Source organism: Nannobrachium achirus, assembly GCF_963921795.1.
Source record: "Nannobrachium achirus genome assembly, chromosome: 10".
Classification (NCBI taxonomy): domain Eukaryota; kingdom Metazoa; phylum Chordata; class Actinopteri; order Myctophiformes; family Myctophidae; genus Nannobrachium; species Nannobrachium achirus.
Genome location: NC_137819.1, coordinates 14,417,777 through 14,442,706, shown reverse-complemented (window position 1 = coordinate 14,442,706; position 24,930 = coordinate 14,417,777). Strand labels below are relative to the sequence as shown.

The window sequence follows — 24,930 nt, the reverse complement described above, 5'->3', positions numbered from 1 at the left end:
GTGAGAATGTGCGTGCAAGATTTCATGGAAATCACACTCTGTGTTCATGATTTGAGGCACGCACGTGGACGGACGGACTGGGTGAAATCATAGTCTCGGCCATGCCTTTCGGCCTGTCGGAGACAAGAATAAACCCATCATCAGTGTGTCAGTTTCTATCATGGAGTTTAGCTAGGTTAGGTTCCCTTTTAGCGATATAGCAATCTGAGATAGCGATATAGTAACTGAATCGAAATATCGTACCGTTTTGGCTTTGTATCGTCGAAATAACCTACCGTTTTGGCTTTGTATCGTATGCAGTAATCGTTTTGCAATGCAAATATTTGATTGTAGGCTATGGAAGAAACTAAGTATTTGTGCATTGTATTTGGCAATGGATGGGAACTTCCCAATGTCCCATCCATGCGTGGATGGATGGATGGATGGATGGATGGGTGGGTGGGTGTACCGCGCGCGCGCATGCGCAGTGCAGCATCGACCCCGGAAGGAACCCATCAGTGTTTGGTTGGTTGTTTTTCCTTGAGGAGGAGGAGCAGGAGAGAGAGAGAGAGCGAGAGAGGGGAGGGAGGAGGAACAAAGGCTCTCCTCTGATCGCCGCCGCAGTGTTGGATCTGTAATGTAATGTAGGGAGGAAAAACTAATAATAAAGGGAAGAAAGATCACAAACCCAACCCCCCCTGAAGAACTGAACCAACAAGATGTCGATCGAGGGACTCAAGATGTGCAAGATCCAGAGCCTGAGGCTCTCCGTCAACGAGCAGCTGACGCTGGTGGGGGACGAGATCTGGTCGGTCATGGAGAAGCACCAGCAGCACCCCGGCGGTGGTGGTGGTGGTCCTAGCGGCGGGGGCCAGCAGGGGCCTCCCGGCCCCGGCGGCGGCGGCGGAGGTGTCTGCGGACCACCGGGACAGGACGAGGCCGAGGTGTCGGTGCGGCTGTTCGTGTCGGAGCGGCTCTCCGCCGCGGCGGAGATCATCGTGGCGCTGGTGCAGCGGGAGATGGACGTCTATGAAGCCCAGCTGCTCGACATCGTGGTGAAGCCGCACAACAAGATGCACAGACCAGGTTTTTAACAATATTTTTGAACATTTTGAATATTTAACAATGCTTTTTTAAATGTCTGCTTTGTTATTTTATCGTTTTTTTCTCTACTTAGACCCATAATGCATAGCGTTAGGTAGGTGTCGCTATTTTTTTTCTTGTTTTCTTTTTTTCCTACTACTCCAAAAAAGCACAGATCTGCAAGCCATCTACGCGTCGCTCTCGCGACGCGTCGATGGCTTGCAGATCTGTGCTTTTTGTGCAGTCGCGCAGTGGTAGGTACGACGCAGTCTAATGTAGTTACATATATTTATATATTTATACATACATATATGACCCACTGTGTGCACCAACAGCCGCCATTTTATACTGATGGTACTGTACTGGTACTGGAAACCAGTTAGTAGAATTATATACTGTACTGGTACCAGTATAATACTGTACTGGAAACTTGTTAAGTTCTAGAAACCAGTATATGCTCTTAATGCTGTCCTTGGACCAGTACTGTACTGATCTCCATTCAACCACCAGTGAAATAAATGTAATATGTGTAATAATAAATGTATTACTAATGGTAGGCTATATAATGTACACATAAAATATTAGAATGTCATTGTAGCGATGCCCCTAGGACGAAGAAATAAGACATATCATTAATTTGTGTTTTTTTTTTCTTGCCTTTTATTGACAGTCCAGTGTAGACAAACAGTTAACAGAGAGAGAGGGAGTCTGGTAGTGGCTGGCATGCAACCGGGCGTGGGAACCAAACCGGAGACCCATACTGTCATGTGCTACACACCTGAACCACAGAGCTATAGGCTACGCTATGGAACTTTTCTCGGCAGCTCCATAATCATGATTAATTGTGGGTTAATAGTCAGAGCATACATGATACATAATCTTTGTAAGCGTCATGATGACCTCTGAACTTACAACAACAACAACAACAAACCAGGCAGTGTGTATTTGAATTTCAAATGAAGGAACAAATGAGTCTTTATTGCTCTGTCAACTTGTCATCTTATGTGACAAGCATTGTTTCCAAACATCCCAATAAAAACAAGAACAACAATATTAGTAATATAATGATTATTAGTGTGGTTGCCAACTTGCCATAGGCAACACACTATTGTTTTCGGTCAGAGATATTTTGGCCAGCAAAGTGAACCAGCTTTTTTGTTTTTGTAAACACAAACGCAAAAGTGAAGCTTTTGCTCATTCTTCACACACTGTTGTCACTCTTGTCATGCGACGGAAGACAGGAATTCAGTTCCCAGGGAATTCCTCGAGGCTCGCGGCAGTACAGCCACACTTGCAATTTCCCAGAACTTTTTGAACTTGTTGAGTGATGTTATCTGGATCTGTAAGGCTGCACAAGAGAAAAGATAAGCTTGTGGTCATGCTTCACATAATAATAATATTCTGTTATTGTCCCTGAAGGGAAATTTGTCTTCACAAGTCTGTTCAAACAAAAAAACAACCCATAACCATATAAGACAACACAACATATCACACAGACAGATCATCAGGTCCCCACTAACCTCTATGCACAGAAAACCATCCTAGCGAAGGGGGCGAGGCAGTTTGTTTAGTGCAGTGATGGCTGAGGGGACAAAACTACTGTTACACCAAACCTTGTGCCACTTCAAGGTTCTGTATCTTCGCCCCGATCGAAGTAGCGATACAGAGGATTGTCAGTGTCATTTATTATTCAGAGTGCCAAGCGTGTGATGGCCTTATTGTTCATATCAGCAGGTGTGGGAAGCCTGATGATCTTGAAAGCAATACGGATAATGCTGTAAAGTTTGTTTCTGTTAGGCATAGACATCACAATATATAATATAAATGATAAGACAGAATTCATTTCCCAGTGGGTTTCTCGCGACTCGCATCACTGCAACCACACTTGCAATTTCCCAGAATTGCTCCTTTCTAGTATTATTATTATTATTATTGATTATTTGGTGTTGTGGTATTTGTCACTGGTGGGCGGGGCAGCCGTGGCCTAGAGGTTAGATAAGTGTGCATGTGAGCTGAAAGGTTCCCGGTTTGATTCCCTGGACCGGCAGGAACATCCGTGAAAGGACTAAATAGTCACTGTTGAAGTGTCTTTGGAGCAAGGCGCAGTGCTCCAGTGAAGCTGCTCAGTGTTTGACTGTGGTTGTCAGTGAACTGGTCAACTCCCTGTACAACAGTATAAGACTGTGGTTGTACTGGTCAGCTCCCAGTACAACAGTATAAGACTGTGGTTGTACTGGTCAGCTCCCACTAGTTAGTATAAGGCCCCTGATACACATAGCAATTTCTTCATCAATATCAACCAGCACCAACCACAAGCGTCAATTGGGTATGGCCATTGGCAGCATCATTGGATTAATCTTTTTGTGCCTTCACACCTGCAAGATACCAGTCATGTTGCCATACCTTATCAACAGGCATGAATTTATTTTAGGAAGTACATTTTATTTTTTCCCCTTTAGCCAAGGTATCGCAACTGCCATACCTAGCCATACCCAATTGACGCCTCTGGTCGTTGCTGGTTGATATTGATGAAAAAACTACTATGTGTATCAGCGGCTTCAGATTGTGGTTGTACTGGTCAGCTCCCAGTACAACAGTATAAGACTGTGGTTGTACTGGTCAGCTCCCACTAGTATAAGACTGTGGTTGTACTGGTCAGCTCCCACTAGTATAAGACTGTGGTTGTACTGATCAGCTCCAGTAGCTATTATACTTGTTTTATACTTGATTAATGCAGTGCTGCATGAAGTATGAGTATGAAGTATCTGGCTTTAGATTAGGAGAAGATTGTTTTGTATTGATCTTTCTTGTTGCTGCTGTCACTGGTTCTCTTTAGCTCACTAAACCAGGGTTTCTCAAAGTGGGGTCTGGGGACCCCCAGGTGGCCCTTGTCGTGGTTCCAGGGGGTCCCCTATTGTGACACGTTGAACTTGTGAGCTTGTAGATCGGCTGTGGGAGGGGAAAAAAATCAAACGTCTTAAAAAATTGTGAAAGATTTGTAACTTTCTTATATCACAGGTCTTCACTTATGGGGTTCCCTGGTACAGAATGTTTTCAGATTAGGGATGGGACGATACGCGATATTATCGTTTATCGTGATAAGAAACACTCAATAATCGTATCATGGAGATTTAAATTATCGTGATATCGTCCTCCGTCGTGCACTGGGATCAATTCACCTTTTATTTACCGAGCTGCATATTCGGTACCGCTTAAACCCTCTATAATTTGTAAAAGGTACTTACCGTATAATATTCTTTTTTTTTTCACTCTCTATCAAATGTCTTTGCCAAAAAATAGCCGATCTACAAGCTCACAACCCGTTGCGTTGAGCTTGTAGCCCCAGGATAATGGATTTTGATTATCATGATAATATCGTAAATTGTGATGAATATGAATTTTTATATGAATTTTTCATTTCGTCCCATCCCTATTTCAGATTGGGGTCTGCAGCAAAATACATATTAATTTGGGGGTCCTTGACAAATGGAAAAACGGAATGGAGCATCACAGCTAAACAGAACATTCATCTTTTTATTTAGATTATCTTTCTGAAATAAGACTTGATTTATTCAGGAACCTTGTTCCCTACACTATGAACTCCTCAGGGTCCATTTGGTTATCTCAGAGAGAGTCAGAAATGGGCGAATTGACACTGAGGATTTTCCAGTGTAGGCTGAACCAGATGAATTTTAAGAGTTTTTTTTTTATTGCATTCCTCAGGATGTTTAACTGGGAAGGGGGAGGGTGCACACGGAAAAACCTCAGTGTTATTTGAACTCCCAGGAGTGTAGAAATGCAACCAAATGGACCCCTCCGGGTCCATTTGGTTGCATTTCTACACTCTTTTGCAAGGGATGTGACTGTTTGAAGGATGGGTTGGAAGCGTGGACCCTCTGCGGGTCCGTTTGGTTCCATTTGTATGCTCCACATAGTTCAATAAACACTGAGGATTTTTCACATAGTTCAATAAACACTGAGGATTTTTCAGAAGTCCATTTAAGGCCATTTCCTGCACTTAGTACAAAATGATGTCATTAAAGTACAGAGCAAATGAAAGGCTCCATTAGGGTCCATTTGGTTCCATCTGTACACTCTGAGAGTCGCCATGCGAGACAGGGTTCTGGAGGGACAAAGTCAGACCTTTCTTTTGTTTCCCCAGAAACAAAGAAAACAATTAAGTGATTTTTCTGCTGTCATCTTCAGGACATTAGACATATACACATTACCAAAGCTTGACCCATTTAGGCTCAGAATTATTTAATGCTTTAACTATCGAAAAATAGCAGATATACAAGCTCACAGCGTGGCACTGAGTGCCACGCTGCAAGCTTGTAGATCTGCTCAATTCAATTTTCCTCTGATGTTTTTTCTTCATCCTCTTAATCTTCGTTGTATTCTGGATCACTTGCACCACCTCTGATTTGCGCTCATTCTCAGCACGGCGTTTCAAGTTCTCCTCGTCTTTGAATATATCTTTTTAAAGCGATCATTTGTAATACAAATATTTGCTTCTGGGTGGTCCCTGGAACCACATATGTTCAGACGGGGGTCCGTGGCCAAATACATGTAATTTTGAGGGTCCTTCAAATGAAAATGTTTGAGTACCACTGATTTTAGAAGAAGAATTTAGAAGACATTTATAGAATCGGGGCAAAAATATTCGAAATAGCATACCTACAAGCTTGCAGTGAGCTTGTAGATCTGCTATTTTGTAATAGTTGAAGCATATAATAATGGTTAAAGTGGTTCAAATCAATAATAATGTAGAAGTAATTGTTCTTGGAAATGGGCAAAACGGCCTAGCGCTGATGTCACTGGTAGATAGGTTTCTGAACTGTCTAGACTCCAAATTGTTTAGCTTGAGAGACAAAAGCAAAATTTTACATTTGCCCGGGACCAAAACTATAGTGAAAACAACAGATCTACAAGCTCACAAAGCGTTGCTTCGAGCCACGTTGTGAGCTTGTAGATTTTTCTTTTATTTCTTCATGAAATTACTGAAAATGTAATTGAATTATTTTTCATTCATGGGAACCCATAAAAACTTGGCCACGTCCCACTGTTTGGTGGGGGTCTAGAGCCCTCCTCTGAGCCAGAAATGTTGCCATCTTTATTGTGAACATAGTGAGGACCAACTATGAGGAGATTTTTGGGGGGATTTTATATTAGGAGAGTTACTGTAATGGAGATTTTAATGGAGATTTTAATGTAAATTATTGGTGTTGTTATGGCTATTAGCCCTATTCACGGCCCGCCCACTCAGCATCCCCCCGGTGCTGAAGTCACGTTTTGAAGGGGAAAATCCTACTATAAGCCTATAGAGTTAACACAGAAATCGCAAATTTAATGCAATTTCCGAATAGCAAAGTATAAAATACGGCTAGCATGATCAAGAACACAAGATAGTAAAAGGCACAAAGCATTATAATTGACTTTACCGTTTCGAAATAATGATTTGTTGGCTTTAAGTCCAGCTATTTCTGTTATAGTTTCCCCTTCTAAATTGACATCAGCACCCGGGGGATGCTGAGAAATGTGCTGAGTGGGCAGGCCGTGAATAGGGCTAATTGGACATAACTGTCCTAGGCTAGAAGGAGTTGCATGTTTCCTTATTGAAATAAATGTATACTGTAGAACAACATATGATAATAAACCCTTAATACCAAGCTATGACTCTCAGAGAGAAGAGAGGGAGAGCTGATGTCCCAGTGTTGTTCCACTGTGCTTCCTTATCTTACGTATCTTACTGTACAATACATTTGGCAAAAGGCATACATGTGCAGTAGGGCTCCGTGATACTGATGGAATCACATTATTACGTCACATGATTATTATTATATAAGGTATCAATGGACATTTCTATTACTGTGGGGTTATAGTTGAATAACGTGATGATATAGACTAGAGGCTATGTGGGAAATGACCGTGTTCCAGCGAAATGGCGTTTGCGAACGCGGCACGAGAGTGGTACTCCAAACATGACAGGTATTGATTGGCATTCTACTGTTAATGAGTAGGCGAGACGTCTGACTGTACTTCACTGTTGTTGCTGTCATTCTTGGTAAGCACGCTGGCCCGATGTCGGGCGTTGATATGTGTCAGACTCAGAAAGTGTCTGTAGACGAATATGTGCTGTAGTAGGCGCTGTGTTGTAGTGTGTGAGCCGTGTACGGGTCTGTGACGGGTCGTTTGTTTTAGTGAGGTGGCGCCCACCGGCCAAGCCAGCTCAGTCGATTGTCGGACATCAACAGGCTCTATATATGCCCACATTGGACAGAAATTGTGCCTCTTTCATACTTCCTTCACATCATGGATCTTTACGGGTCCATTTGGTTCCATTTGTACACTCTCAGAGTTATGGGGTTCCTTGAATTGAAATTAAGTTTGAGAACCACTGTGCTACACTAAATGAAACAGAGCTTTCGTTAGTATCATTGGTAACACCTGTGAAGGAAGTAAGGAAGGGCCCAATTTCTTTCCAATATGGCTGCTGTACATAGAGCCTATTGCAGCGAAGTGATCATAGGGGACAGAAAGGAAGAAGACCTCTCAAGTTGGCTCATCTTGGCTGTCCAGCCTTTGCAAGGAGCATTAGCCAGGCTATATTTCCTTCCATGGTAGTGCTCATTGTAAATGTATATATACATTTATTTATTTTATATATCCTTTTTTTTGGAGGGGGGGGGGGGGGCTTTTGCCTTTCTTGATAATACAGTAGACGAGACAGGAAACGAGGGGAGAGAGACGAGGAGTGACATGCAGCAAAGGCCATGGGGATCGGTCAGGCATCACAGCCTACAGCAGGGGTTTTCAAAGTGGGTGCTGGGGCACCCTGGGATGCCGTGACAGCAGTCCAGGGGCGCCGCGAGATAATTTGATAATATTTGGAATTTATTTGGACACTTAAAAAAAGTGTTTCGCATCAAGTACAAAAGTTATTTTCAGTCAGTTCGAACCAAAATGGCTATTATCTCAACGTTTTCCTCGCAACGTAATTGCTCAAATATGGCATAAATATAAGGTGCTAGGAGTGAAAATTATGAATATGGGGCTTTTAAGCCGTGACATCATTTTGTAGTCAGACCTCCAAGCAGGTTTATTATCAATATCTGTCCCTCGCTATTTCAACAGATCCGAGACAAAAATAACGACTAAAGTATAATTCTACCACTTTCCTTTCAACAACAAAGAGAAGAAAAATTAGTAAATAGTAAAAATAGTAAAAAGATTCGCTTTTTTGGGGGGCAAAAGTTCTCCTCTGCCTACAAAATGATGTCAGACTTAACAGCCCCATAATGTAGGGGTGCCTCGGATGGAATAAAAAATATTTATAGGGGTGCCCTAAGCCAAAAACGTTTGGGAACCACTGGCCTACAGTATGTGGTAAGCGCCTGGACCGCTAGTCCAGCGGGCGCTCCATGTATTTTTGTTATCTGCATTCTGCAAACAGTGCACAGACTGTATGGTAGCCTATATACCTTTTTCCAGAGCGCTGCCGTGTAGCTGTGGTGTCGGTGCCTCACACACACATACTGTAGGTGTCGTTTGACACCGCAGTTATGGTTGCCGCTCTGAGTGAGTGGTGAGCGTGTTCTTTGGCTCAAAATGCAGACACATAGTAAAGTGTGTGTGCACTGTGTGTGTGTGGCTCTCATTCAAACACCAGAAGGTGGAAAGAATGTGGCGTGTGTAATGTGCACACTTTGTCAGCTGTAGTGTCAGCCCTTCTCTCAAAACTAATGTACATTAACGCTGAGTCTCGTAGGCTGTATTTTATAAGCGCTTTGGCCTGCCTTTGCCCAAGCCAAAGTCCTTCTATAATATGGAGGTCTGTTAAATCCAAGTGAAACAGCAGATATTCTGCTAGCTTTTATAGCTGCAGGCACGTTTGTCATTTTAACTATAAATGAGAAGAAGAACGATACAATAAACCAGAATTGTCTAATAGTCTAATTACAGTTTAGTTAAGGTATAACCATGTGCTGTCCTGTAAGCCCCCTGCTGTGCAGTGATCCTCTATATTGCTTTGATTTCTCAAATGATTTCAGCGTGCACATGTTCATGTGTGTGTTGTTAAAAAGCCAACGTCAGACCATATTTTTAGTGCAAACTAGTATAGCTGACTGTCGATGCAGCGTGGCGAGAACTGTCTGTCTGACTGTGCAGTGTGGAGAGCTTGACATTCAGTAACTTTGTCACACCTTTCAATCCACTGATCCATTCGAGTTACAGTCTGTAGTACTATAGTCTCGCGTAGCCTACTAGCCAGACAACCTTCTCCACAATCTCCGAATGCCATATAGAGTCTGGAACTACAGCTCCTGAACGGCGAGTAATGGAAGCTGGCATTTCTGTTCATGAAAATATATTTTAAATTTCCATTGCTGCAAAGCAGCAAGCTAAATATGCTTAGATTATTTGTATTTATATTAGGATAAAGGTGCATGATGTTAAAAACGGAACAGAAGTGGGGAGGAGGCTTCACTTCCGCTATACCGGATACTCATCGTTCTTTTTACGTTATTCCAGACTGTATGACGGGAGCATTTCCAAATCGCGGAGTTAACAGTCCGGTCACGCGAGACTAGTAGTACAATGGACAACAAAGTAATGGTGTGTAGCCACTAGCCAGTGTTACTGCAAGGTGCTGCAAGGCTTTACATTGTGATAGAAAGCATTGCTGTAGAGGGTTTGTTCAGTAACAAGGGTCTCCCCAGCTCTTTAGCCCATTCAATTAAGACCTGGAATTATGTTATACTTTAGCTATTGAAAAATAGCAGATATACAAGCTCACAGCATGGCACAGAGTGCCGCGCTGCGAGCTTGTAGATCTGCTATTTTTGAAAAGTCGTGAAAATGTGTGCAAATCTTTGAATATTTCAATTGCACATTTGTAACACAAATATTTGCTTCTTGGGGTCTGGGGGGTCCCTAGAACATAATATGTTGAGATGGGGGTCAGTAGCCAAATACCATAATTCTAGGAGTTCTTGGCCTGAAAAAGTTTGAGAACCACTGATGATAGAATTCGGGATATCAATTTTATCCAATCAGATGACAGAACCCATGCAGGGTACAGAGGATAAACAAGTGACATAGGAAGTGATACACAAAGCAGTGAGCAGGCAACATTGGAACTGGTTCACTGTCAAATTGAAGCAGGGGTGCTCTCTCCTGATTGGATGAAATCGGCAACCCACCCGGAAATGTATTTTCTGGAGAGAGAGTACAAATGCAACCAAATGGACCTATTATGGTCCACCTTGCCCCCATAACACTCACCCTTCAAAGAGTCACATGACACCCATCCCCCCTCAGAAGAGTACCAGTTGTACCCTTTACAGGTCCATTTGGTTCCATTTGTACCTTTTTCTTTTTAAACTTTACAAACACATTTATCATAATGATATAGCAATGTGCAAATATGTAATGTGTTGTATGTCTGGTCTTATTGATGCTTATGGGACTGTCTGTCTGTCTACATGTATATATGTATATTATATTCATAAATTACTTAAATGAGCAGCTAGAAGGTCCTGGGTTCGATTCCCGCCGGGGAATCGAACCCAGGGGGAACCCCATCGAAAAAACTTGAATGAACTATGAAGAATGAAGGTCATTTGTCAGTATGCATCCTTCCAGACAGTAACAAATGCAAAGTGTGTGAGGTAGACAAAATAGAATTATAGTCTGCAAAGTGTCCCTACAGCAGTAGTAACAGCAGAGTAACATTTTAGATGTAAAAAAAGGCTGTTTGAATGATTGTCTTTGGCTGATTAAAGGAGTTTGCTACAAACAATGTTGTCAGTAATGCGTAATGCCCTCGTCATTATTATCCACAATTAAAACTTTTACGGCACTGCCTCTCTTTCCCCTGGAGAAGGCCGCATAGATTTGGCCATGAGCGAACACAGGTTGAGGCAAGTAGATGCCAACTCTTCTCTTGGCCCTGACCCTTATTGATGGTAACAGGTAATTACATTCTCTATGTGTGTTTTGTCTCCAGATCTGCAGTTCCAGCTCCCACCATACGGGGGCAGTGACCAGAGTCAGTCTCTGCCACTGCACCAGAACCACAGCGGGACGGCGACACCCGGAGGCGACGCCCTGTCGTCGTCCTGCTCCGTCGGCCAATCCAACGACAGCGACGGTCAGGGGGGCGGAGCTCAGACCAAACGGACCTATAAGAGGACGAGGGGGCGTGGCCAGCGACCCAACCACAGCTGTCTGCTCTGCAAGAAAGCTTTCCGACACAAAACCAACCTCGTCAAGCACGCAGCCGACACGCACATGGACAATGCTGGGTAATTCATTATTATAATGAATTATTATAAAAACAACGTCGGGCGCCTGCTGGCCTACCGGTCCGGGCGCATGCCACATAGGCTCAGTGTAGCCTGGCGGCGTGTCGCGGGTTTGAGTCCCGATCCCGACTGCCGTCGCTGCGCATCTCTCTCCCCGTTTCCTGTCAGTCTACTGTCCTGTCAGTAAAGGCATAAAAAGCCCCCCCCCCCCCAAAAAAAAACATATCATGTTAATTAATTAAAGGATATTTCACTTTCACAAAAAAATACTTAATTTTATCGTCTACTCAGTCTATGCGGAACACTACATCCGGCGACTTCCGGCGCCCATTGAAATGTATTCACCCTGGCTGCAGAAACATGGATATATCTCTGCTTCTTTTCCCATATTGCGCGTTTGGTCAAAACAGCCTGTTTTCTATGGACCATAACGTACACACGGATCATCGCGGCTGTACTTTGTTCTTCTCCGCGTGAAAGAAAAGCCTTGCACGCGTGCACACGCTGCCGAAAATCAGGTAAATACAATAGGTAAAAGCCTTGGCAGCTAATCTACATTACTTACTTACTTACTTAATTACAGTCTATGTGTTAATTAATGCTGGAGCTAGGCGAAGCTTTGCTCCGGAAGCTGCCCCTCCAGACTCTGGTACCTCTAAAAGGTGTTCCATCACCTCAAATGCACATACAATAGAATATATATTTATTTAGGCTTTTTATTATTAATTCGGCTTTCACATTTCCCCTCAATGTCTCTTCCTGCAATGGAAAAAGACCGTGGATGAAATTAAAGTGAGAAAATTAGAGTGAGATTCGAACATCTTCACAATAACCACTTAATTATTTCCCCGGGAGCAGGGCGGTCACTACGCTAGTTGCAGAGAGCCCCGCTAATAAGGCAAAGACCCCTCCTCCCACTCATGTCAAAACACTGTTTACAACCTGATGAGAAGACGTGTGGAAATATCCTTATGGCAAGTGTGCTCTTTTTTTATGTCGCCAAATAAATTCAATCTATCAAATAATCAATCAATCTCTCCCTCCTAGGGATGGGGCAATAAGCGATATTATCGTTTATCATGATGGAAAGCACATTTAATTTATCGTGAAATCGTCCACTGACGCTACGCTCGACACGCACAGTGGAGCCGGGGTGTCATGCACTGGGATCAATTCCCCTTTTATTTGCCAAGCTGCATATCCGGTACCACTTAAACCCTCTATAATTGGTAAAAGGTACTTATAATATACTGTACATACTTGAGAGAAGGTTTTTTTTCCACTCTCTATCAAATGTCTTTAGCCGATCTTTATTCTTTGGCAAATGTTCCGCCCCAGGATAATGGCTTTTGATTATCGCGATAATATCGTAAATCGCCATTTCTTTTGTCACAATAATCGTGATATGGCATTTTCATATCGTTCCATCCCTACCCCGAGTGTGCTCTTTTTTTTTGTCACCAAATAAATTCAATCAATCAATCAATCAATCAATATCTCTCTCCTCTAGGTGTGTGTGTGGCGTGTGCGGGGACACCCCTGACGGCCGGGAGGCGCTGGTGGAGCACATGGAGTCTCACCGGGCGGACGGCAGCGGGGCGGGGGGAACCTGCTCCATCTGCGGGAAGAGCTTCCAGAACATGGAGACGCACATGAGACGCCACACGGGGGTCAAGCCCTACAGCTGCCCCGTCTGCTACAAGCGCTTCCCCCGGCCCGGGGCGCTGCGACGCCACAAGAAGATCCACGCCAGGGACCCCCGCGTCTGCTACGTGTGCGGAGAGATGTTCAGAGGAGAGGAGGAACTGCAAGTGAGGATTTCTTTTTGTTCTACGGCCGGTTGGATTAACACGTTTGTTGCTAAGCATTAAAACCTTCAATGTCTTCCATTGCCAGAATCTTTAAAATCTTACCTTTTAATGTGCACGATGTGCTTGGGTCATGCACAGATAATGCACGGAGTGTGCACGCCATTCAAGCTTTCAAACTAAAATAAAATCCGCTTGGAAATCCGTTCAGGCATTCAAAAGATATAGGCTATAGTGTTGTCTTCAAATGTAAACAAACATGGCTGCCATGGGAGCTGCCATGGGCTGTTCTCGGAGTCAAACATGTATTTCGCGATTGTGATCATGCCGAAACCGGAAGTGGGAGAGTAGGGAGAGCAAAAAAATGTACATATATTTTTTCCAAAAACGGCCAACTCTGGAAACTTAGGCTTGGCAAGGTCTATTACAAACTCTGGGAAACTCGGGGTTGGCTCCAAGTGTGTTGTCGTGAGAGTTCGATCGTGAGGTTTGTTTTTTGGCTTTAATCCCGTTTATTGGAGGAATGGACGGATTGGGGGGGGTACACACGACCCCTAGGAGGTCGTCCGAGTTGCTACAATTACTGCTAGATTTTTACAATTATGGTGCATTCAAACCTGAAGAGATATATTTGTTTCTAGTCGCTTCAGTCGCTTCACTGTGGTCGCGCTGGTCAGCGTTGAGAAAAAAAGGTCACGTCAGAATCAAGGTGAAACAACTGGAAAAAAGTCCCAAAACATTTCCGTGTCTCTGGACAACATCAACGCTGATTGGCTGTCAGGACGTGATGGGTGGAGTATAGGGGGGAAGCAAAGGTCGCTTCGCTTGGATTTTTCCAACTGGGGGGGGCGAAGATACCGAAGCGACCGGTAGCGCTGCGCCCAGTCACGCATTCACTTTATATGTTATGGCGCCGCTCGAACTATCCAAGTTGGAATGCACCATTACTGTTAGATTTTTCTGTAAATCTGAAAATACACATGTGTATTAACGTGTGTAATAACTGTGTGTGTGTGTGTGTGTGTGTGTGTGTGTGTGTGTGTGTGTGTGTGCAGGCTCACATAAAGGACACACACAAAGGGGAGGATCACTGTGAGGATGACGATGATGAAGAAGAGGAGGGGGGGGGCTGGAAGGAGGGCGGTGATGCCCCCTCTGACCGGGACGCAGAGCCGGGCATCGGAAACTACTACTGCCGAGTGTGTGGAGACACCTTCTACAGCAAGGTACCTCCACACTGTTTCCGTTTAGACACCTTCTACAGCAAGGTACCTCCACACTGTTTCCCTTTAGACACCTTCTACAGCAAGGTACCTCCACACTGTTTCCCTTTAGACACCTTCTACAGCAAGGTACCTCCACACTGTTTCCCTTTAGACACCTTCTACAGCAAGGTACCTCCACACTGTTTCCCTTTAGACACCTTCTACAGCAAGGTACCTCCACGCTGTTTCCCTTTAGACACCTTCTACAGCAAGGTACCTCCATGCTGTTTCCCTTTAGACACCTTCTACAGCAAGGTACCTCCACGCTGTTTCCCTTTAGACACCTTCTACAGCAAGGTACCTCCACACTGTTTCCCTTTAGACACCTTCTACAGCAAGGTACCTCCACACTGTTTCCCTTTAGACACCTTCTACAGCAAGGTACCTCCACGCTTTTTCCCTTTAGACACCTTCTACAGCAAGGTACCTCCACGCTGTTTCCCTTTAGACACCTTCTACAGCAAGGTACCTCCACGCTGTTTCCCTTTAGACACCTTCTACAGCAAGGTACCTCCACGCTGTTTCCCTTTAGACACCTTCTACAGCAAGGTACCTCCATGCTGTTTCCCTTTAGACACCTTCTACAGCAAGGTACCGACACGCTGTTTCCCTTTAGACACCTTCTACAGCAAGGTACCTCCACGCTGTTTCCCTTTAGACCCCTTCTACAGCAAGGTACCTCCACGCTGTTTCCCTTTAGACCCCTTCTACAGCAAGGTACCTCCACGCTGTTTCCCTTTAGACACCTTCTACAGCAAGGTACCTCCACGCTGTTTCCCTTTAGACACCTTCTACAGCAAGGTACCTCCACGCTGTTTCCCTTTAGACACCTTCTACAGCAAGGTACCTCCACGCTGTTTCCCTTTAGACACCTTCTACAGCAAGGTACCTCCACGCTGTTTCCCTTTAGACACCTTCTACAGCAAGGTACCTCCACGCTGTTTCCCTTTAGACACCTTCTACAGCAAGGTACCTCCACGCTGTTTCCCTTTAGACACCTTCTACAGCAAGGTACCACCACGCTGTTTCCCTTTAGACCCCTTCTACAGCAAGGTACCACCACGCTGTTTCCCTTTAGATGCCTTCTACAGCAAGGTACCTCCACACTGTTTCCCTTTAGATGCCTTCTACAGCAAGGCACCTCCACACTGTTTCCCTTTAGATGCCTTCTACAGCAAGGCACCTCCACACTGTTTCCCTTTAGATGCCTTCTACAGCAAGGTACCTCCACGCTGTTTCCCTTTAGACACCTTCTACAGCAAGGTACCTCCACACTGTTTCCCTTTAGACAACCTTCTACAGCAAGGTACCTCCACACTAGGTGTCTTTCCACTGTAGGGCCGACCCAGAACTAGAACCAGAACTTTACAGAACCAAGAACTTTCAAGAACCTGTGAAGTTCCGGGACCAAGTTCTGCTTTTGTCTCCATATAACCAGACCTAACCGGGAAGCTCCACTGGTCAGCCTGATTTGGCTGAGACAACAGGTCGTTTGAACAGCAGCACATTTCGGAATCTAACATCTAAACTAGCAGCTGTGTGTAAATAAATGCATCTATTTTTAGGTTACTACATAACCTATTTCTAGATAAAAAGAATAACAATAGAACGTTCATATAACTGTACTGAGCGTTTGGTTGGTACGCTGCCTGTGCTCTAGGGAGAAAAAAGCGTCTCTCTCTCGCACGCGCACACACACACACACACACACACACACACACACACACACGGAAGCAGGCATGTCCTGAGCGCGGCTCGGCTGCTGCCTCGCGAGTCACCAATGAACGGGCGAATGTGGAAATGCTTATCTCCATAACTGTTTTAGTTTGTTGTCTGTCTATCGAAGTACATTTTCTTTATTTTTGTTTGGCACCGTGTCTGTTTGCTTGTGCGTTCGACGCCCATTTCAGAAAGACAACGGGATTTGTTTGAAATTCCTTTCATTTAGAACGGATCCTTCTGGCTCCTTCTGGATGTTTTCTTCTCCCCAGACACAAATAAGAGCCTGTACATCATCACATTCACTTCATACTGTTTCTGTGTATGTGTATGTGTTTCTGTCTGTCGTAATAGGATTTTTAAAATGACGCTGTGATGTGTTGAGAGATATTTCTCCCCGTTCTCCTTGGTGTCGTCACCTCCGCTCGACCAATCGAGAGCAGGAGTGCTGCTGGCCCCGCCCATAGGTTCCCAGAACTCAAGTTTAGTTCTACCTCAGGAGCAGGACCTAACCGGGCCTGTTCGCAATGGAAACAAAACCAGAACCAAAAAAAAAAAACAGCAGATCTGCAAGCAATGTGGTGTGTGTGCTGCGCTGTGTGCTTACAGATCTGCAGATCTCTGCTATTTTCACTAGTTTAAAAGATGTACAGATTGTTTTTATTATTTTTTCATGTAGACATGAAATTATTTTGGAATTCAGATTTTTCTAATAATTAGTGTGTAGTAAACACAAAAGGGGGGATATTTACTCGTGTCGCAACCCTAACATGGGTTGGTTTGCCGGCTGCATTGTTTACCTGCCATCCTTTTCATTGTCATTAATGTGCAATATGTTATTTAATGTTATTATTTTGTTATTGCTTAGGGCTTCCTGAGGAAACACGCGCTGAGCCACTGCAAGGAGGCGCAGTGCGCGTGCGGGGTGTGCGGCGAGTGGTTCGAGTCCGGGGAGGGCCTGACCACTCACCTGCGCTCCCACAGAGAGCCCAGCGGGCCCTGCAAGATCTGTGGCAAGGTGTTCCAGAACATGGAGACGCACATGAGACGACACACCGGGGAGAAGCCCTACAGGTACAACTAAAGCTCTCACCTCTTTAACCCATTTAGGCCTAGAATTATTGAATGCTTTAACTATTGAAAAATAGCAGATATACAAGCTCACAGCGCGGCACCGAGTGCCGCGCTGCAAGCTTGTAGATCTGCTATTTTTGAAAAAGTCGTGAAAATGTGTGCAAATCTTTGAATATATATGTATTTTCAAAGCGAACGTTTATAACTCAAATTTTGCTTCTGGGTGGTACCTGGAACTAGATATTTTGAAATGGGGGTCCGTGGCCAAATAAATATCATTTTGGGGGTCCACTGACATAGTAGTCTCTCAAGAACAGACTAACTGAGCTCCAGTTAAGTGAAAAGGACCTTTTCTTTGACGATGGCTGGCCAGATTGCTGACATAGAAACATTCAGAAGGATTCAAAAGACACTTATAGAATCGGGTCAAAATTCTAATTTTCACTATTTTTCAAAAATAGCAGATCTCAAGCTCGCAGCGCGGCACTCGGTGCCGCGCTGCGAGCTTGTATATCTGCTATTATTTTATATTTAAAGCATAAAATATTGCATCATAATGTGTTCAGGCCTAAATGGGTTAAATCACTGCTAAAAACATTTCTGTTCGTCGGCCATCTTTTCTCACCGATAAAATGAATAAAAACTAAGCCACGATGACTAAAACTCGAAATTCGAATATATTGACAATTTCGTCAACAAATGAAAAAACTAGAGAGGGACTAGTGGAGAAGAGATCCAGTCGAATGTTATGTTTGGTTGCGCTTGGGTGTTGCACCTGTTCTGAAAATAGAAGATCTACAAGCTTACAATGCGACGCAGCATTGTGAGCTTGTAGATCTGCTATGTTCAGCATGCAACCAAGTTTATTATTTTAAAATCTTCCTTTACGACGGCATCAATTCTTGCCAAAATAACTTTTGTCGGCTGTAGATTTAGTAGACTAAAATCTCAACTAAAACTAGACGAGAGTTCTCAAATTCTCCCAGAACCACTCTACCGGACCCGACGTTTTCGGGACGGATAGGGCCTAAAATGTATGCTAATTAGGGCCCAGTTAACCCTAACCCTTTTAGGCCCGTTGAGAACTCTAAACTAGACTAAAAGCTAAAAAAAAAGATGACTGGGGTGCCCGCTGGCCTGGTGGTCAAGGCGCATACCACATACTAGGCCATGATGCCTGCTGGCGTCGCCGGTTCCATTCCCGATCCGGACGACCTTTGCCACATGTCATTCCCCATCTCTCTCCTCATTTCCTGTCAGTCTACTGTCCTATCGAATAAAGGCATAAAAAAGCCAAAAAGAAATCTTAAAAAAAAAAAAAAAAAAAGACAAAAACACGTCCAAAACCAAATTAAGTTTTATTCCAAAGCCTATGACCAAAGCTACGTACATCCAAAACAACTGCTGTCAAAGTTGACCCTGTGCTCGTTTCCGCCCACAGCTGTTCCATCTGCCACAAACGCTTCCCTCGGCCGGGCGCGCTCCGGAGACACAAGAAGACACACGTAGCGGAGAGGGAGCAGAGAGCGGCGCACGCCAGCACCAGTCAGGCCAAGACGTACGGCAAGGCCGGGGGTCTGAAACCACACCTGGGAGGAGGAGGAGGGGGGCACCCGTCATGGGGAGGTGTCGATAGAGATGACCTGGACAAGGACGGAGATTCTGTCTTAAAGGTACAGTAAGTGATTTTCTTCTTTTCTTTTTCTATTATTATTGTGGTTTCTATAGGCCAGTGTTTCTCAAAGTGGATTCCAGGGATTCTGTGGGTTCCTTTAGCACTTTTACACTGCAGCTTTAGCACCACACTACACCACACCACACCACATAATAACATCTACATTTTCCATTACACAAAAGTACCCCTATCGGTAAGAAACAAATTGACCCTTTTAACTGTGATTATAATACAATATACATTTATATTACAACTATCCTAATTATAGTACACTATCATGGATTTTAAATGTGATTATAACAGAATAGAGGCGGGACGGCTGTAGCTCAGGAAGTAGAGTGGGTTGGCCAATGATCAGTGGGTCGAAGGTTCAAAACCTGGCTCGTCCAGTCCACATGTCGAAGTGTCCTTGGGCAAGACACTGAACCCCACATTGCCCCCAATGAGTTGGTTGGTGCAAGCTTGCCACCATTGGCGTGTGAATGTGGGAAGTGAGGACGCTGGCGTCGAATGTTCGCTGCTTCACTTCCCAATGTATGAATGAATGAACCATTGTAAAGCGCTTTGAGCACTTGGAAAAGCGCTATAAAAATGCAATTCATTATTATTATCATGTATTACAACTATATACTGGTGGTCTCAATGAAAAGTCAGTAAGTGATCAGTCATTATGAAGTGTTTGGCCCTGTTTGGCCTAGCTCAGACCTCTGTAGTGGATATGTTTAGTACCACATTTAGTACCACTTTCACACCACTCTACCCAGGTCCTTGTAGTGGAAAACCTGGCACAAGTGGGCAGTGTGGAGTGGTGTGGTGTTGGGTCAATGGAAAAGGGGCTTTAAGCTGACAGGCTGTACACTGTCAGAGTTAAGGGGAGACCTTTACATTTAAAAGTTTGAGAAACACTGCTATAGGCAACCAGACTGTTGTTCTAGGTCCGAGAACTTTTATGTCACCTAAAATGAATCTGTTTTCTGTTAACTCATTGACTGCCAAGGCCCGAGTTTCCCGAGTTATTACAGTAGTCCCAGGCTGCCAGAGCCCGAGTTTCCCGAGTTGGAAGCCATTTTGAAAAAAAAAAAAAAAAAAAAAAAAAATTCAAAATTTTTTTTTATAAAAAAATTTCTAAAAATGCCTCAAATGTATTAGGCATGATCGCAATTGTGAAATTGCATGTGTAGCCCCATAACAAACAAACACATCTTTCAAAATGTCAAAAATGGCTGTTTTGTCTGACTTTGAAGGCTTGTAACTCATGAATGCCTGAACGGATTTCCAAGCGGATTTTTTTGTTTGAAAGCTGTTAAAAAGTACTACACATATGATGCATATATGGTGCATGGGCGTGCACGATCCGTGCACTAAAAATTGATCCGTGCACTAGAAATCTAGGATAGTGGCAGTCTGGTACTTGGGGGCCATCTTGAAATGGCATTCAATGAGTTAAGTAAACCTGTTTGTCATTTCTGCGATCCCAAACATCCATTGTGTAACCTTTTCTGATTGGACAATATGATGTCCAATCAGACAGGATTGTTCATGCTTCACTTGACATCACAATATGTAATATAAATGGTAAGACGGAATTAATTTTGATTCCTCGTGACTCGCATCACTGCAACCACACTTGCAGTTTCCCACAATTGCACCTTTCTAGTTATCATTATTTCTAATAAGTGTTAAATTGCTCTATGTTGTGATAGTAATCTTTGCTATACAGTCTCAGTCAGTCTCTCTAGCTCTTTGCTAAACTAGAAAATGCACTTTCAGGTCCGGGATGCACAAAACTCCTGATAAACCGAACAGGCCCGTCGCGAGCCTAATTAGCGCTCTATGCCAGCTCTCTCAAATGCGCTCGAAAAAAGTTTAGGTTCAGGTTGGGTGGCTCATTAACTGTTCAACAATATGATTACATTTGTTCGGGTTTTGGGGTGATTTTTGCCGGTTTTGGGTCGGGTGGCTCTTAAACTGTTCAACAATATGATGCAAGAGAAGGGTCAGAAATATAAGTAATCAGTTCACCCTCAAAATGTCAAGCCAGCCAGCCTGCTGGAAACATGATCTTACTTACCCACCGTCGATGCTTCATGCTTCAGCTTCAGGCAATGCATATACTAATACTAATGCACAACAAAATCAAATGCGGCAGCCTGCATTTGACTTGTTTGACTGTTGTGATCATGTGCGGTGATCTCTGGGATTGATTGTTAATGTACATTCTCAGACCTTATTCACACCGCGGCCATCTTTGATCACATGACCACGTCGGGTAGCAAGCAGCCAATCCTGCCTTACCCAAAATGCTGTTTTGAGCTTCTGATTGGCTGCTTACTACCCGACGCAGCATCGGCGACACTCATTTCTCGCGTGTCTATGGGAGAAGTGATAACTACCACCTTCTCTGGCCTCCTGAAAGGTGAGTTTTCAGGGCAGTTTTAAAGGATACCAGCGAGCTACATGTTTTAAGGGAGGTAGTCAAGGAATTCCACACCTGGAACTGGACAGTGATGTAGAAGGAGAATTTACCCATATTTGTCTTATAGGTTTGTGTTATCAGATCATTGTGTGCGCACCCTCCCTGTTGTGGCTGTTGTAGCTCATTGCTATAGAGCGGTTGGGCAGTAACAGGGGTCCTCCCGTCTCTCTAGCTCTTTGGTAAACTAGACAATGCACTTTCAGGTGCCAAACAGGCTGAGGACTAGTATATTGTTGTCGGGTGGAAACCTTGTATGTCCAAAATGGTCCTTTTTTGTTATTATTTAAAAAAATATATATATATTTAAACTAGTGATGCAAGGCGTTTTGTGCTTGTAGATCGGCTATTTTCACTACTTTTGTGCGACAGTCTTGTATGATGAAGCAGGGTTTTACTTTACGAAAAAACAAACAAATTTGAAACTTGGAGATACAGGGTTTCTGCTTGACAGTTCCCTCTCTTCAAAAACAGATGCTGGAGCAGGCAGAGATGGACAAGGACGGCGGAGGCGGGGCTCCGGACCCGGATGACCTGGACCTGCTGTGTCCCCCGCACCGCTGCATGGTGTGCGGGGACAACTTCCAGAGCAAAGGTCACCTGAGGAAGCACGCCGAGAGGCACTTCAACGACCCCGAGTCGCGCTGCGGCGTGTGCGGGGAGCGCGTGCCCGCCCACGAGAGCCTGACAGAGCACCTGCGCTCGCACATCGAGACCGGCGGCAAGATCTGTCACGTCTGCGGTAAGATTTACACAATTACAAAGAATAAAGAAGAAACCGGGAAAGCACCCGTGTCATTTTAGATTTTAGTTATAGACATCAGGCCTGGAATTTCGTCATTTTGAAGTCAAGGCCACTTGGCCTTTGGTGTTTTTGAGGGCACACATGCCAGGGCAGGAAGGCCATCAAATGAAACAACATTTTAGTCATTGAAAGAATTTGTTGAATTTAAGGGTTGACAACCCAATCGGCAGTGAAATAGATAAATGATGGTATTTACAATCTGTTCCATGCTCAGCCCTGCACCAATCAAAATCACTGGATTGGTTTAAAGATAGGGACTCGGGGGAGTTAGGATTTCAGAATCTCAACAAAAGACACTGGTTTCCACGTGACAAGAAAGAGACCCCGGTGTCTACTGTCTACATATTGACCAGAAAGAGACTGAGGAGAAAGTGGTACAGTCAGCTGGGGCATTAACTCAGTCGGTGCCATATTTAAAGTGGGACCTCTTATATTGCCGGTTCGCCAACAAAGGGTTAAAAAAATAGTGTGCACGCTGGTGCACACATTCGTGCACAGATCATGCACTATGCATGTGCATGCTTTTCACAGCTTTCAAACAAAAAAATCCGCTTGGAAATCCGTTCAGGCATCCGTTCAAACATGGTTGCCATGTTTGAAAGATGGGGTTGGTATGGGGGTTAAACATGCAATTTCGCGATCGCGATCATGCCTACATTTTTTTTTTTTTTTTTTTGGCAGGGTATGAGTTAAGGCCACTGTGGCCTCAGGTCATGTCATTGATTTGAGGGGCACAAGGCCACACTGAGGGGCAACGGTGGCCATGGCCTTCACGGCCTCCATGAAATTGCTGCCCTGATAGACATCATCGTACCTGGAAGTTATGCGGGGAACGCCTACTGAGTGGCAAAAAACATAGTCAGTAGGAGTCAGCAGGAGTTTTGAGGAGTCAGCAGGAGTTTCTCAAGAATGCTTCCAAACTCCAAAGCTTCATGCTGCTTTATATGTTTTGCCACTCAGTCTAGATGAGTGGCATATGATGCATACCTTCTATATAATTATATAGCGACATTTAGAAGGCATTTATAGAATTGGCTTCAGGTCTTAAAGCTGTGTTATGTAACTTTTATTAGTGAATAGAATCTTTATGGTAGAGTATGTTAATACAATATAACTCATACAAGTGGTGTGGTCGTGTTTGGTCATGTGGTCTGGTTGGACACAACCTAGTTTCGAGTGGTACTGCAGGTCAAAATTTGCTCCCCTGAGCAAGCAGCTCTGAGCTATTGGCTCAGTTGTAGCGCCTGCACAGGAGACCCAGGTTCAAATCCGGGGTAGAACATCAAAGTTACAGAGTGCAGCTTTAAGTATATGGCCTGTTTTGGCCATAGTACATTATTTATTTTGATTATTGGTATCGGTCATTGTCACTCATTTCTATGAGTATTTAAGTTATTATTTGACATATCTGCCCTGTGCAAGTCCAAATGTTCAATGCTAATATCTCAGTTAATTCTAAAAAGCTGTTAATTCTAGTAGAGTACAGGGGTCTCTCCTGCTCTACAATACATAGAAAATAAGAGAGTTCCCATTTGTCAGTTGTAGCTTTAGATTGTTTCAGTTCCAAGTTTCTCTGCTATTTGTTGTTGTTGTATCATCAGAAATGATTACTAGAATATAGTGCTGACTTGGGGAGCGCTTCGCTGTTTCTACGTCTCATCTTTTCAACACCCAAACCTAACCCTTATCCTAACCCTAACCTCCGTGGGGTGAGTCGCTAACCCTCCGACGCTCCTTTGTCGAAATGATGGTCGTTCGAAAGAGCAAGATTTCACTCTGACTTGGTTTGACCAAAAAACAAACAAAAACACACTTACTACACTTTTTAAATCACGCATTGTTTTTTGTTGTTTTTTGCATGACCATGAATTAGTCAACTAACATTCAATGCTCCCTCCTCTAGGTAAGACCTACCAGAACATCGAGACCCACATGCGCATCCACACAGGCGTCAAGCCGTACACGTGTCCCGTCTGCAACAAGAGCTTCCCGCGGCCGGGCGCGCTGCGCCGCCACCGCAAGCTGCACACGGGCGAGCGGCCGTACATCTGCGAGTTCTGCGGCAAGGCCTTCATCGACAACGGCGCGCTCTCCACGCACATCAAGAGCCACACGGACGACAAGCTGAACGCGCGCGTCTCCTGCGACATCTGCGGCAAGTCGCTGGCGTCGCAGCACGTGCTGGAGGTGCACAAGCGCATCCACACGGGGGAGAAGCCCTTTGAGTGCCACGTCTGCGGCAAGGCCTTCCGGCAGGTGGGCGGCCTCAACGCCCACATGCTCACGCACACGGGGGAGAAGCCTTTTAGCTGTGGCATCTGCAGCAAGAGCTTCAGCACCAAGGGCTACCTGGAGACGCACGTGCGCTTCCACAAGAAGGACAAGCCGTTCGGCTGCCACCTGTGCTGGAAGGCCTTCGTCACCAAGAACGACCTGAAGAAGCACCTGCTGACGCACAGCGGGGAGAAGCCCTACAGTTGCCGCGTCTGCGGCAAGAGCTACCAGGAGAAGCGCTCGCGGGACGTCCACATGAAGGTGCACCTGGGCGGCGGGGTGAAGCCGGGCAAGGACGGCGTGCTGGGCGTGGGCGTGGGGGGCGGCGTGGGCGGGTCGATGGGTGGCTTGCCCGACCTGCGGCGGCTGGACGGCGGCGGCGGCGTGGGCGGGCCCATGGGCGGCCTGCCCGACCTGATGAGACGGCACGACGGCCTGCAGCTGCACAGGGACTTCATCCAGCTGTAA

At 44.7% G+C, this 24,930-nt stretch overlaps 1 protein-coding gene across 1 annotated transcript; it reads left to right on the top strand.

The window, feature by feature from the left end:
• Window positions 1-698: 698 nt before the first annotated feature.
• Window positions 699-24,930, top strand: LOC308292846 (uncharacterized protein; the record flags this gene model as incomplete). The annotated part of the gene is made up of 8 exons (XM_080735270.1): window positions 699-1,065; window positions 11,072-11,369; window positions 12,880-13,180; window positions 14,233-14,403; window positions 17,030-17,235; window positions 18,677-18,908; window positions 21,858-22,125; window positions 24,092-24,930. 8 exons carry the CDS (start codon window positions 699-701, stop codon window positions 24,928-24,930), a joined length of 2,682 nt encoding a protein of 893 aa, XP_080591396.1.